The sequence below is a fragment of the Oxyura jamaicensis genome, chromosome 12 (assembly GCF_011077185.1).
Source record: "Oxyura jamaicensis isolate SHBP4307 breed ruddy duck chromosome 12, BPBGC_Ojam_1.0, whole genome shotgun sequence".
Taxonomy (NCBI): domain Eukaryota; kingdom Metazoa; phylum Chordata; class Aves; order Anseriformes; family Anatidae; genus Oxyura; species Oxyura jamaicensis.
In genome coordinates, this window is record NC_048904.1 from 21,188,684 (window position 1) to 21,202,928 (window position 14,245).

The window sequence follows — 14,245 nt, forward strand, 5'->3', positions numbered from 1 at the left end:
TGTTCAGAAAAAGAAACTCTCCTTCAGACCAAGTGTAAGGCTAATCTGGGGGGCAATGGTCAATGTTCCTGCAGAGAGAAACCTGTCACAAGGCTTTCCAACAAACATTCCCAAAAGGAAAGGTTTGAATTTCAGTGCGGCTGGGCTGCAGCTCCATCAGGTGCCTGCAGACACCCAGCTATAGCACCAGAGTTGCATGGAAAAGCAAAGGGAACCATGCCCCAAAGACTCAGAGGTAAGCCCAGCATTTCACAGCACCCATGCTGGAGAAGGTCTGTCAAGCAGGGAACAAGCAGCAGCCCCACAGGAAAGCCCTATTATTCAACGAAGCTCCAACAGTGGAGCCTCATGTCCAGACTGATCCCAGGCCACTGCGCTGGGGGCAGCGGTGCCCAGAGCATCCACGGGCACCCAGATGCAGCAGCACAGACTTTGGCACGAGCCCAGAGCCCTTCCCAGAGCCAGCCAGACGTACTGCAAGCACGGTGCCTTCAGCTTGCCTGGCAGGCCAGTGCGGGAAAACCTTCAAGTTCTTTCAGCACATCTCATCCACGTCCATCCCCTAGGGATCAAACATTTCCTAAACTTACATTGCTTTACTGCCTACACTCAGCAACTGAGCTTCTGGTTGTCACTAATTAGCACAAGCCAACATTACTGTTGGCCAGTTGCAGACTTTGGGCACCAGCAGCTTTTACACGGTGACCCACTCACCAAGTACTCAGATTTATTTATAACCCCCGTGGTGGGACACAGCATTCTCCCATTGCTACCTGAGACAGCTTCCTAGCTGCACGCTCATCGGGTTCACATGTTCCTCCTCCCACGCCCCAGACACCAGAGCCGCGTGCCTGCGTGCAGGCAGCCGAGGAGCAGCCCGGCCCCAGCCAAAACCAGCGCGTGACTCACGCCGCCAGGCACCCGGGGGACAGGGCAGGACGCGGGGCTCAGGGCAGGAGCTGCGCCCCACCACCGGCTGCCAGCCCCAGCCCACCCTCAGCGGTGCAGAACCCCTGGGTGTGCAGGGCAAAGCCCCTCCGCCCGCAGCAGCTGCGCTCCTAAATTCGGTGCTGGGTCCCGGCCAAGCCAGCATTGCTCTGCCGGGAGATGGCTGCTGCTCAGCTCATCGCCTCCGCTCCCGGAGCCCCCGCACACCGGCAGCGTGTTCCTTCAGCCCAGAGAAAGGGGAAAGCAGCTTGTTCTGTGAAAATACCCCTCACCATCCGTACTGAAGTTCAGCTTCGGTAAAAGTTCAACTATGGCAGCAGAGGTGTCACAAAACCTCAGAGAGGAATTCAGCTGTGACAGAGCAGCTCTGGCCTAAACGCCAGTGCCCAAGAGCCTGCTGTGCTCAGGACGCTGGAGCTGCCCCCACACAAGGTTACACCAGGCTGCCTGCGCCCAGCGCCTCACTGAGCCATGAAACAGAAAGTGAAGAAACAGGGCTCAAGAAAAGAGCTCAGAGACTCGCATCTCACAAATATTAACATCTGTTTTTCAACGCAGGAGCAGCTGCCACGTGGCCCAAGCTCTGATGAACCTTTACATACCTGTGGCTGTCCTCATCGCCCAGGCCCAGGGCTGTGTTCGGGGTGCCAGGCAGCCTGGGGAGCCCCGGCACACAGGGGTGCACACCCCAGGTCCTGCTGCAGCAGCTTCTCCCATCACATCCTACAGCACACCGCCGCGGTCTGCACAGCGAGATACCCACAGCCCTCCCTAGGCACCGGCCCTGTCCTCGCAGCCCTGCTTCAGTCCCAGAGCTGCCAGTGCCCCCTGCACCCTCCCAACACCCCGTGCTCTGCCAGCAAGTCACCCCCTGGGCTTCTCCCCATGGTACACCCACCTGCACGGCCACCCGCTGCAGCACGAGGTGCAAAACTGATCGCAGGGGAGCTCGGTGTTCCCTGGAATTAAGGTGTTTACAAACAACCAATTTCACAGAAGCCGTGTGGGTGCTTATTCACAAAGCCGTTAGTTTAAAACAAACCTACAGTCATCAAAGCACAGCACTGAAGAGATTGATGAGGATTATCAGAATGGCATGAGATGAAAGAAACCTCCTTAGCACGCGGAGTGGCACAGTGCCCGGTCCCGTGCAGGAGGTCCCCGACCATTAGAGGTCTGTGGGTCAGCCTGCTGGCTTCCTCAGGTCCCTCTGCATGGAGGAGCCACACCAGAAGGAATTCAGGGGTTACCACAAGGCATCTCCTGGGCTCCCGCAGGGACCAAGGCTTCTTCAGGTAGTATTTATAGGCAGGATTCCTGCCCCCCCAAGTACCTTCAGCTACAGATTCCTAACACCCGTTTCCTCATAAACAAGTGCTTCTCTCAGGCTCCCAAGGCCTTTTGCTCCCACGTGTGCATTATTTCTCCCAAGCAAGGAGAAAATCCCACCCATGTGTCTGGGCTGGGGCACCCACCCCCTGAGCCACCCTTGCAGCATTGAGGGCCACCACAGGAGCAGCTGGGGGACATCAGCCCCCAGCATGTGTGTCCCCCCAGTGACACTGCTGGGGCTGTCCCCAGCAAAGCCCCTTTAAGGGCTGCTCGGGGCGGCGCAGCATTAATTTTAGCCTGGAGCGCAGCCAGGGGCGCGCAGGGGCTGCAGGGCAGCTGCTGCAGCGCCTCCGCACCCTGCCCTCCCCCGGGCCCTCCCCCTGCAGAGCCCCAATTTCGCTGCTTTTCACCCGACGGGTGCCAGCCTGGCGGCGGAGGAGCTATGGCAGAGGAGCAGAGCGAGCTGGATGAGAGGATCATCATCAAGGACCAACACACCAAGGAGATCGACCTGGTGAACAGAGACCCGAAGCGGATAAATGAGGACGTTGTGAAGGTATGGCTTTAAGCGCTGTTTTTGAGAAGCATCTTTCTTATTGCAAGAAGCAAATTGCTATCTTCATTCTGCATCTGGCCTGACTTCAGCCATGGCTTTAAGTCACTGGTGCATGTGCCTCAAGAGGAGGCAGCACCTCAGGTGGCCACGAGGTCACCTGCTGCAGGACCCCCACCCTGCACTGCCAGGGACATTCGGATGCTGGCTGGACACCCCCGTGGTGTGCACGGCTCCAATTAATGCAATATCCCCGATTCTTTGAATGTGCTGTGCAGCTCTGTGGGCTGTGGCTTGAAAACTATGGAGACACCCTCATTCGTAACAGCAAGTGGAAAGCCAAAAATAAAACAGGCTCAGCCTGTATCACTGATTCAAAGGGAACCTTGGGAAAAAAAGCTACTTACTATCAAGAGTTGACAACCTGAGTACCAGAGCACTTAGATATGTATTGTCCTCCTGGGAAGATTGTTTCTCCTGGGTGACAGCAGGAGGGTGCAGCAAGCCTTCTCATCTGTTTTTGGTCAGAAGGAGTCCACATCCCTGAAAAGGGAAGCATTTGCGTTAACGCTGACTACTGAAACTTGACCGCTCTGTCAGTCGTGTAATAAGATTTGTTAGAATTATGCCAAAGATAAGTTTGGCCCAAAGGAGGACGGGAGGAGAGGGAAGGGTTTTATTAAAATTGCTTGAGAGATCAAAGCGAATGACACCAGGAGTGACAAGACACCGAGCCTGCTCACAAAGGCTTTGAGCAAGTTGTGACCTTGGTCACACTGCTGAAATGCAAGCCTGCATCTGTGCATTAAAATGCTTTCTATTACAGCTAAAACCGTGGGCATGCCCAAATTAAAGTCCCCCGGATAAGCTGGGACAGTATCAGCCATAGATGGGCACCTTCCGGCAGGGTGAGACGTGCCCGCGACAGCTGCCGGTGGCTCGGTCCCCGAGGCCCTGCACGGCATGTCCCCACATCTGTGCCTCCCCCAGCGCTGCCTCTGCTCGCACCAGGCCATGGGCAGGCCTGACGGCAGAGCTGGGCCGTGGGACCACGGCTTTGGGAAAGGGCACCCCAGGAGCAGAGCCTGGAGAAGGGGAGCCCAGGGCAGGGCCTTGTCACAGCGAGCCAGGACAGCACCAGGTTGGGGGCAGCTGCCCCTGCATCAGCCACGCTGCTGAGCCCAAGGATGGGCTCCAGCATGGCTCATTGCTGAGCACCAAGCAATGCCCCATCAGACCTACCTGCTCGTGATGCCACCAGCTGTCCCGGGCAGGACGTGTCAGGGCACGGCAGGCCCTCCCTAAGCCCCTCACGCCATTCCCCCATCCCACCCCTTCCCCTGCCTTTTCCTGCCACAGCTCCAAAACCCCCAAGAGGGCTTTGAAGCTCACCAGTCTATGTGACCACAATACTTCTTCAGTTTCGGAAGCTTTCAAAGTGCTTGCTCCAGCTACCTCGCATTCTTCTAACATTAAAAATAGCACCAAAGATAAGGCTGGGCATGGAGAGGCAGAACCGCCGGGCCTTTACCCCTGGGCACTGCCGCTCGCCTGCCTGCCTCTGCAGCGGCTCAGAAGGGCAAAGGCAAAGCCTCTGCAGCGAGCAGCAGCAAACAGGAAAATGCCCTTAGAGGCGTAAGGGCCCTTAAATGCCCTTAAAGCTTCACAGGTACAGAGGCAGGCCAGGGCACGAAAGCAGACTCACTTGCAGGCAGCAAGGTTTGCCCTGCCATAGAGCCGTACCTGCACACTAAGGTGTGCCTGCAGGAGCTGGAGACCTACAGCAGGGGCACCAGCCAAGGGGGCTTGGAAGAGCTCTTAAAGCCTCTCCCTGGCCACAGCCACAGAGCACACAGGCAGCACCCATAGGTGCTACCCCCTGAAGGCACTGGGGCAGAGCCCAGGCTCAGCTCACAGTTCAGCCTCTCTCCCCATCTCCCCTCAGAGCCTCTTCTGATGCACTGGAAGAAAAGAAGCAGAGCAGAAGAGAGTCCTCCCTTATAGCCTGCTGCTCCCTTCATTAATTGATCCCCTGATTAGCTAATCAGGCAGCTGAGATCTGTCATTCATTGCCAGCCCAGCTGGGCAGTGGGGCTGGGATGCTGCTCACCAGCACCCACCAGCCTGGCTGTTCATTCCTAATCCATGTCAATATTTGCCCAGCATCTCTTGCCAGTCCCAGGAAATTAAAGATGATACAAAATGATTTTACCATCAAAGTGCTACCGAAACCAGAAGGGATATTGCAGTTTGACAGACAGGTATAAACAGACACATTAGCCTTACCAATGAAAGGTGATGCTTTTTTTCAAGACAAATAGCTTGGCTCATGCATTCCCTAAAAATGAGTTACACCGCAACGAGATCTCTGTGCATAGTTCAGAGGCTTTTAGGAATATTTGTAATGCAGAGACAGTCCCAACACATGCATATAACACCATATCCCTGTAAGGGCATGGCCAAGCTGATGTCTCTCCCTCTTCAGGCAGAATGCAAACAAGCTGAATTGAGTATCTTGCCTCCAAATATATAAATAAGTAAACCATAAATCAAGAGGACTGTTGGGGTTTTATTAGCACAAACCACCTTCCTGCCGAGCAGGCAGCCCATGCCTGAATGCTAAAAAAGGGTAGGAACAGGCTCTGGCTTCCTCCAGAGTAAACACATCCACGCACATCACCGCTTCGGAGCACTCGTGGCCGGCCCCAGCACCTGTGAGCGTGGTGCGCAGAGTGCCGCCAGCCCTGCCCCATCTCCTTTGGACCTGGGCACGGCTTCCTGGCACACCGGGGCCTGTCCCTGCTCCGGGGCTGCGACCCCGCTCCCCCCCCTGGGCTCTCCCCCCATGTCGCAGCAGCTCCCTGGCCTCACGCCGCAGTCTGCGCTCACCCCCTGCCTCTTCTCTGCTCCCAGGTGGATTTTGAAGATGTGATAGCTGAGCCAGTGGGAACGTACAGCTTTGACGGTGTCTGGAAAACCAGCTACACCACCTTCACTGTCAGCAAGTACTGGTGCTACCGGCTGCTTTCTGCCATCCTGGGAATCCCCCTGGCTGTGGTCTGGGGCTTCCTCTTTGCCCTCATCTCCTTCTGCCACATCTGGGCAGTGGTGCCCTGCATCAAGAGCTACCTGATCGAGATCCAGTGCGTCAGCCGCATCTACTCCCTCTGCATCCACACCTTCTGCGACCCGCTCTTCGAGGCACTCTCCAAGATCTGCAGCAACATCAGAGTTGCTCTGCGGAAGGAAACCTAGATCTCGACGGCTGCCCCAGCCACCGCGCTGCACCGGTTTCCTGAGCAGCTCGCGGTGTGCCCACCTCGGTCACGCTGCCACCTCACCTGGGGGACCTGCGCAGCACGCAGGAGCCTGTGGCACAGCTGGCTCTCGGGACTCTCTCCCAAGAAGGAGGCACACCGAGCTGCCCCTCAATCCATCCTAAAGACAGCAGTGGTGGCAGAACCTGGCATCATGCCCTGCTCCTGCAGGAAGGACCGCAGCGTCTCCCAGACCACAGAATCCCCCAGACCTCAGCATTTTCTGGACCTCAGCATCCCCCAGACCTCAGCATCTCCTGGACTGCCGCATCTCCTGGACCATGGCCCTGGGCCACCACCTGCAGCTGCAGAGCAGGGAGGGAGCAGCAGAGCCGCCAGCATGCTGCCAGCTGCCCCACACAGCCCTGCCTGCTCCGTCTCCATCCATCCTCTAGCATAACCCTGAGAAAAACACTCACATACGAATAATTTGCCGCAAATAATTGTTGTGAAAGCTTCTGTATTAAATCAGGCTGCACAAAAGGCTTATGGATAGAATAGTGGGAAAAAAAAAAAAGAAGAAAAAGAAAAAAAGAAAAAAAGAAAAAAAAAAAAAAAAAAAAAAGCTCTTTTTCCCTGTGTGTTCCCATTTCAGCAGAGCTTCAAAAAGCAGGTCGATTAGTGTATGAAATGCTGTGTCTGCCTCCTGACAGGACACGAAGGGCTTGGGCTGCCGACAGCTGCACAGCCACTCGTGGCAGTCTGACGTCGTTTGAATTCCCGGCAGCGCTGTGCCTGCGGGCAGGACACCCCTGTGAGCACCAAGCACGGGGCAGCAGGGTGGGTGCTCCCCGCAGACAGACAGCGCCTACAGAGCGGGCAGCGGGCTCGCCACGGGGAGCAGAGGGAGCAGGCGGATCCCACAGCCCCCCCAGGAGGGGACCCGGCCATGCCCAGCCCCGGGGCTGGATGCTCGTGGAAGGCACGGGTCACAGCGGCCCACGGAAGGGCGTTTGTCACACACCGTGCCCCAGGGCTGCCAGCGCTCCTGGGGGGCATGTGGGGGGCACGGGACCGTGTCCAGCCAGGGCCCAGCCTCCTGGGGGCAACACAGCGCTCCTGAAAAGTGGAGAGGGGAGAGGTGCAGTTCGGAGCTGTTTCCTCCCCTGGGCTGTCAGTTTGTTTGGGCCGCCTTCTGCAGAGCTGTGTTTTAACTGTGAGGCGCTTTGTTGGCTCTGTCCTTAAGTGCTTTGCTGAATCAGGGCCCAGGAGGTCTCATTGTTCAGTTATTATGCTCAATCGTATTCATGTGCTTTTTTTCCTTGGCTTCCAACAAATACGTGAAGCCAAAGTCTCTGCTAGTGTGCTAGTGCTATGCCAAGGACAAGGAAGAGCCAGACTTTCTATTGGTGCTCCTCCAGTGTCCTGGGACCGTGGACCTTCGTTATCCCACAGCGACATAGCACTGATGCTCCAGCAACACCAGGCCTCGAGACGGATAGAGGTACAGGCAAGAAAAAAGATATTTTCATTTTTGTAGGGGAAAAAAAAAAAAAAAAAAAAAAAAAAAAGTTTCCAATAACACTTTATCACAAGCATTTTTTAAAGCTTTTTGAGGGAATAAAAATAATGAAAAACCAAGTTGGAATTACAGCCTTTTTAATTTTGTTGTTGCCGTCCTAGTAGTTCACACCCTGAACCAAACCCTCTCCAGTCTCCCCACCAGGGTGGTCTCCAGGCTCCCTGCGCAGGGAGCGCACGCCTCTGCCGCCAGCGCCTGCTTCCCTCTGACCCTCCTGAAGCGTGTGTCGGCCCTGTGGCCGCTGTCCCTTTCTGTGACAAGCCCCTAGCTCCTCGCCCCGACCCGACGGCAGCGTCCTGCTTCCGCCAAGCCCCCCCTCACCCCAGGCACAGCTCGCCGTCGCCGTCACGTTGTGCTTACCCTGGCAGAGCGAGGGCGGCCCCGGGGTGAACCGTGCCCTGCCGTGGGCAGGCAGAGCCGAGGCACCCTCCGGGGGCATCCCAGGGTGTGGGGGCACAGAGCGAAACAAGAGCGAGTCTGAACAAGACCCTGTGCATTGAAAAGAGCCCAAGCACATCAGGGTCCCCTTCTGGTTCCATGCGGGAGGTAGTGACAGTCAAGGGGAAAGAGGAGAAGGTAGGAGGAAAAACTCTGTATGTTTTCATAATGATTTAAACCAGTCTGTGAAATACGCTGGGACTGAATGTGCTGGGCCGTCATCACTTGATGCTGCTAGAAAAAAATCAAAGGAATGCCAGAATATGAGAGGTGAAAATGTACCTGTTGGTAACAGTGAAAAAATAAAACTAATACACAGATAAATGCATTTTTCACACTCATTCCCGACATGTAAGGCCAAATCACATTACCTCTGAGTGCACACAGGCCTCACTTCTGCACGCCATCCCTGCGGGTGCCCGTGGGAGAAGCAACCCGAGCAAGGGTCCTCAGTGCTGGACCCCAGGGCCCACCGCACAGGAGGGCTCCCGGCCGCACCCTGCAGGGGCCGGGCCATGGCCAACTCCATGCAACGTATAAAGTGGTGTACACATCTTAAGTGCTTGGTGCAGTGCTCTATAAACAAAGGCATTCTTACGCTGAGCATACTCAGGTCTTGTGTTTAAAGCATCCCAAGAGTTCCCTTCGTTCTTTTAGTACTGCCATGCTGCTGCACTTCCCCTCCCTCTTTCCATCAAGACACAGTCAGAAAATTTTATTTACAGGTATTTCTTTGCAATAAAAATCCATGCCATAAGCATGACCTCGTGCATTACAAAGCAAGATTGCATTGGTGTAAAATACTAACGGCTATCTACAGTAAGCCCAAAGCAAAAGCTCGGCCTCGGGGGACTCGACGGGCGTTTTTCAGTCCCACGGAGCCCAGATGCAATCCCCAGTGCCAGCCCTTTTAGAAGCTTTGAGCGCGTTCAGCAAATGTATTATTGCACACATCCCCTGATCCTACAGTCGTGTCTGCTTCCCTCGCTCCCACTGCCTGGTGTGCACAGCCCCTCCGGCAGCGCTCCCGGGCACAGCTGTGGGCACAGGGACACCCAGCCCTGGCCCAAGGGTCCCCATGGCACCCCGTGGCACCCCGTGGCACCCCCTCCCACCCCACGGCACCCCACGGCGCCCCGCAGCCCCGCGCTCCCTGCTGTGTCCAGCCGTGCCACCTGCCCAGCGCAGGGGAGCGGGGAGGGGGCTCCCTTCAGCCGGGGTGAGCCCGGCTCTAGCGATTGCTCGGGACAAAGCCTGCCCCTCGTGTGTTTAGAAAGCCACCTGCTTCAGCGGCAGATGGGCTCAGAATCGGGTTCGTGCTGCTCAGCGCCACGCACCGCCGGAATTCCGAGCACAGAAGTCTTCTACTGGCTCCTGCCCCAGTTAAATAACAACCGCTGTACATGCTCACCCTCGCACAGACCTATATACACCTATTTACACAATCCCCTCTCTGGTCCCAATCACAGCTTTTTTACAGGGGCGTGCTGAAGGGGCTCATCAGGGCGGAGAAGCAGGGCTGGGCCAGCGGTGCCTCACGTTGCGGCGGGCTGCGTGAAGCTCCTCTGGCTCGAGCTCTTGCAGCTGAGGACGAAGGAGGAGGAGTTGCTCTTCTTGCTGACGCTCAGGTCGCACGCCGGCCGCGACTTCAGGTAGCGCGTGGAGCAGCAGAGGAAGCGCCGCATCAGGTCGTGGAAGAGGTGCCCTGTGTACAGCATGTAGATCCACGGGTTGCAGCAGCTGTTGAGGCTGGCCAGGAGCATGGCGATGATGAAGGGAGAGGCTGCAAGGCAGAAAGTGGCATCAGGGTGCTGTGCGGCAGGGCGAGCCCCCGGGAGGGCACCCGGGCAGCGGGCACAGCATAGCGGTGCCTCCCCTGCACCAGGACACACGGCCCTGCTGCAGAAACACCACGGAAACCGCAGTGGTAAAGACGAGGTGGGATACAAGAACAGCAGGCAGTGAGCCCAGGTTTAAGGAATTCCTGTTCAGGGTTATCCCAGAGGAGCTGCGTTTGCCCTGCTCGGCTCTCAGGCTGCTGGTTCTGGGATGTTAACCCAGCAACACCTCGCAAAGAGGCAGAGCTGCTCCTCCAGATGCAGTCAGCACTTGCAGTGCCCGCCTGGGGGGCATGGCACAGAACAGGGCCCAAAATAAAGAGCCAGTGGCTCGAAAACGCCGTGGGGTCTCTGCCACCCTCCCCAACATCCCCAGGGTGCCTCAGTGGGGCTGCCAGGGGCACCCACTCCCAGGTGTCCCCTCTGCCAAAACGCAGCTGCAGGGACAGAGCCCACAGGCCCGGCCACATCCATGCCTCTGCACAGTGCTGTCCCAGCCCCTGAAAGCAGAGACATTTTTCTTGCCCCTCTCCCCGAATTAATTCCCACGTACGAAGCTCTGCCATGGGAAACGATGGCCATTTCCATCTCAGTAATGAAATCTGGGAGCCTGGCAACGGCTCCTGGCCACAAACACGGCTGCGGTGCCAGGGCACAGCATCTCCCGCGGCTGTCCCCACCAGCACAGCACAAAGCACCCGAGTTTCCCACCCTTGGCCGAGAGCTCAGCCCAGCACCGACTCGTCAGAGCAGGGCTGCAGGCCCCAGAGCCTGGTGGCCACGCTGGCCCCAGGTGCTGAGCGCCACCGGGGCGGTGTGCCCTGCGCCAGCCCTGCGCCCCAGCCCGTCTTCTGCTCTCCTCGTGTGCTGCCAGAAGGCGCGAGCAGCGCGGGCGTTACTGGGGTCTGGCGGTGCTCACTGCCTTTCTGCCTCCGCAAAAATCCGCTTGCACCTCTGAAACCAGAAGAGAAGCACAAATAGCGAGCGCTGGCTTCCAAATGCACCTTTAACCCACTCATGCATAATTCCTGCTCAAGTGATGTCTGCTCCAATTGCTTTTAATTTCAAGTGTATGCTAAAAGAGAGCCATGGGGAATTGCTTCAGAATCCCAGGTGCCAGACCTGAGACACATGACAGCAAGTCACTTAAAAAAAAAAAAAGGTAATCATCCATCTGTTGCTGACTCAGCTCTCCTGTCTCCGAGGCACATAAATTGAGCTTCATGGGGCTCTCTGTTTGTGCGAGCATCGCGGGAGCTGCCCCAGCAGGGCTTCAAGAGCCACTCGCCCCCGCCCAGGTGGGGATGTCTGATTCTGGGGCACCGTGCAGGCACCCCCAGCCCCTCGGAGCAGGCCCTGTCCCCGCACGCTGCTCTCACCACAGCAGCAGGTACAAACAAGCCAGAGGTGGCAGAGCCCTGCTGCTGGCTGGCAGCGCGGTGAGCTCGCTGCCCCTCGCCTTGTCCAGCGCAGCGCCCACACCGCCTGTCGCTCCTGCAGCACGAGAAGCTGCTGAACTCACCTCCTGCTGCTGGCGCAGCTCTGCGCCAGCGTCCCGTGATTCTGCCCAGCCAGGGCAGCCCAAGCTTTGGTGAAAAAAGAAAACCAAAAAAATCTGGGACTCAGGGCAGCTCTCAGAAATGCAGAGGCAAAACCCGCTGCAAAGAGCACGGGCTCTGCGGCCCCTCTCGTGCCCCAGGGGCAGCCCCCAGGAGGACAGAGGGCCTGGGGAGGGCACCTTGGGGTGCTGCGGGCTGCAGCCCTCATCGCCCAGCAAAGCAAAGCAACAGAAAGGGTGGCACTGCCTGTTCGACAGTGTAGGCAGGGGCAAGTCTGACAAACAAGCAGGCATGGCCACAACCCGTGAGCAGCGCCAGCTACGAACCCAACCACCCTGCGCAGCCCCACCAGGGGAACCGGCAGCGGCAGAGCTTTCACTTTCTGATGGGACTGCAGGCTGGAAATACAGCCAGAGGAACACAGCTTCATCCAGCTTCTGACATCTGGAAATTCTGACTAGCATAAATCAGGTGGAAAACCAAGAGATAGCTGCCTGGAGCACCTAGGAGGGTTTTAAAAGCCGTGTTCATGTCTCCACCTGGAATGGAAGGGACAGAGAGAGGCAAGAAAGGCAAAGTGAGGAGAGCTGGAGCCAGGCAGGAGAGCTGTTCTGCCTGCTGGGAGGACAGATGTGCACGGGCTGCCGGAGACATCAGGTTTCGCACTGAGCAATGTGTAACTGACACCGGTTAACGACACGAGTACGTGGTGCGACCCAGCCGCAAACCCCTGCCGTGGCAGGGCTGCGGGGAGCCGCGGCTCCACCTCAGCCTGTGGCATCCCCAGGCTCCGTGCTTCTGATGAGTTTGGGGCACTTTGTCCAAGGAAGAGTTGTCCCCAGTGCACTTTTTTTGCCTTTTTTCCTAGCTCACAAAGCTGTGTGGAGTTTGTATTGTAAGCTCTCCCTCAGGTGCAGGGACACCTCCGCACAGAGGCAGCACAGACTCACGCAGCTACAAGCACGCACACCCAAGGAGGGTAATATATTTTACTCTGCTTGCAACCTTCGTGACGACAGGAGCAGCCAGCACCAAGCATAAAAAATGGCAAATCAGTGACACCACGTCCTATAGGAGAAGCCTTTGCTCATAAATCAGGGGGTTTCTGCAGGAACCGTGCCCCAGCCAGAGATAAAATAACAGCGGCACAGTCCCTGGGTGGATGGAAGCAGGGAAAGAGGGTGAAAGAAGGGCAAAAGAGTTGAAAGCAAAGAAGTCAGCGAGGACAAAACGATACTGCAAAGGAAAAGCAGCCGGGCAGTGAGACGAGCAGTTTGTGCTGTGGGAGCCACTGCGTGGAGCAGGCGCGAGCAGTCGGTGTGGGTACCCCAGACCCGGAGGGCTGAGCTCACACAGCCACCTCGGGGAGCGGCGACACCTCCCCGGCCACCACCAGCCTGACCCCGGAGCCACAGCCGCCCTGGATTTGAGCGGGCTGAGCCCAGGTACAGTCACTGCCGCCCCTCCTGTTTCTTCTCCGTGTTCAGAACTTCTCCTCGTTCCCCTCCCAGCCCCCCGAGACCCGACCCAGCTGAGTTTCTGGCTGCCCCCGCAGCCCGCTGGTGGGCGTCCCCGCGGTCACTGGGCTCAGCGGCCCTCACACAGTCACGGGGGAGCAGGACGTACCTTCCTGCGGGGCGTTCGTGTCCCACACCGACCACATCTGCACGAAGAAAAAGGGCGTCCAGCAGACTATGAAAGCTAGCACTATGATGAAGGTCATTTTGACCGTCCGGATCTTGGCTTTGGAGATGAGCCTCGTGCTGCTGACCCTGGCAAACGCCGTCCCGCTGCGGGCGTTGGAGCTCAGACCCACGTTGGGCCCGTGAGCCGTCTTCAGCTTCACGTTCTGCCAGATCTTGAAGCTGATTAAGCCATAGCAGATGCTCAGCATCAACACAGGGATGATGTAGACCATGAGGGTTATCCAGGTGACATAGGCTTTGGGTCCCCAAGGCTGGATGAAGTCTGCCCAACAGTCGTAAACTCCGTTCCCCACATCCCTCAGAGAAAATATGTGGATCTGAGGGATGCTGACCAGCAGGCACAGCAGCCAGGTGAGGAGGACAGAGACCCGGTCTGCCCTCCTGTGCAGGGACCTCAGCGGCTGACAGATGGCCAAGCACCGGTCTAGGGACATCAGCAAGAGCATGTAGGTGGAGGCGAACATCCCCACTACCTGCAAGTACTTGATCAGCCGGCAAAGGAAATCCGGTCCGTAAAACCTGAAGGTGATGTCCCAGATGAGCTGGGGCAGGACCTGGAAGATGGCCACGACCAGGTCAGCGATGCTCAAGTGCTTCATGAAGAAGTACATGCGGGAGTGCTTCTGCCGGGTGGTGTGGATGGCCAGCAGCACGCACAGGTTGCCGGTCAGGGCGAGGAAGAGGATGAGGCACAGGACCGTCACCTCCACCTTGGCCATGTCCTCGTTCCTCTTCAGCGGGTCCGCCGTGCCGTTCCTGCCTGCCGTCTGGTTCTCCGCCGGGAGGCTGCCGTTCCCCAGCGAGCCGTTGGCCGCCCACAGGCTGCTCCCGGCCAGGTACAACTTCTCCATGGCCGGCCCCGTCCCGCGCCGAGCCCGGCGAGCGGAGGGAGCCCTGCGAGCCGCTCCCGGCCGGAGGCAGGCGCGGCCCCGGCACGGCTCCGCTCCCGGGCGCCCGCCCCCGCGCCGCGCTCCCGGAGCCCCTCCTGCCCCCGCGGCCCAGGGGGGGCGGGGGGGGGCGGGCGGGCGGGAG

The 14,245-nt window shown here is 57.8% G+C and overlaps 3 protein-coding genes across 6 annotated transcripts in view; 1 reads left to right on the forward strand and 2 right to left on the reverse strand.

Annotated features, from left to right (window-relative positions):
• Positions 1-2,319, reverse strand: part of SSUH2 (ssu-2 homolog) — a 31,182-nt gene extending 28,863 nt beyond the window's left edge. For all 4 annotated transcript variants that reach the window (XM_035337919.1, XM_035337918.1, XM_035337916.1 and 1 more), the window contains exons 1-2: positions 1,995-2,319; positions 1,847-1,907 (exon numbers count right to left, since the gene is read on the reverse strand). In XM_035337919.1, the coding sequence (XP_035193810.1) occupies positions 1,847-1,907; positions 1,995-2,117 (184 nt within the window). In that variant the 5' untranslated portion in view covers positions 2,118-2,319. The remainder of the gene's footprint in view (positions 1-1,846; positions 1,908-1,994) is intronic.
• Positions 2,320-2,583: 264 nt separating this feature from the next.
• On the forward strand, positions 2,584-6,667 carry CAV3 (caveolin 3). Its single transcript, XM_035337921.1, has 2 exons — positions 2,584-2,836; positions 5,747-6,667. The coding sequence occupies exons 1-2, from the start codon at positions 2,723-2,725 to the stop codon at positions 6,086-6,088; spliced, it is 456 nt and encodes a 151-aa protein (XP_035193812.1). The 5' UTR covers positions 2,584-2,722; the 3' UTR covers positions 6,089-6,667.
• Positions 6,668-8,798: 2,131 nt separating this feature from the next.
• OXTR (oxytocin receptor) lies at positions 8,799-14,197 on the reverse strand. The gene is made up of 2 exons (XM_035337920.1): positions 13,134-14,197; positions 8,799-9,893 (listed from the first exon to the last, which is right to left on the reverse strand). Exons 1-2 carry the CDS (start codon positions 14,062-14,064, stop codon positions 9,646-9,648), a joined length of 1,179 nt encoding a protein of 392 aa, XP_035193811.1. The 5' UTR covers positions 14,065-14,197; the 3' UTR covers positions 8,799-9,645.
• Positions 14,198-14,245: the final 48 nt, after the last annotated feature.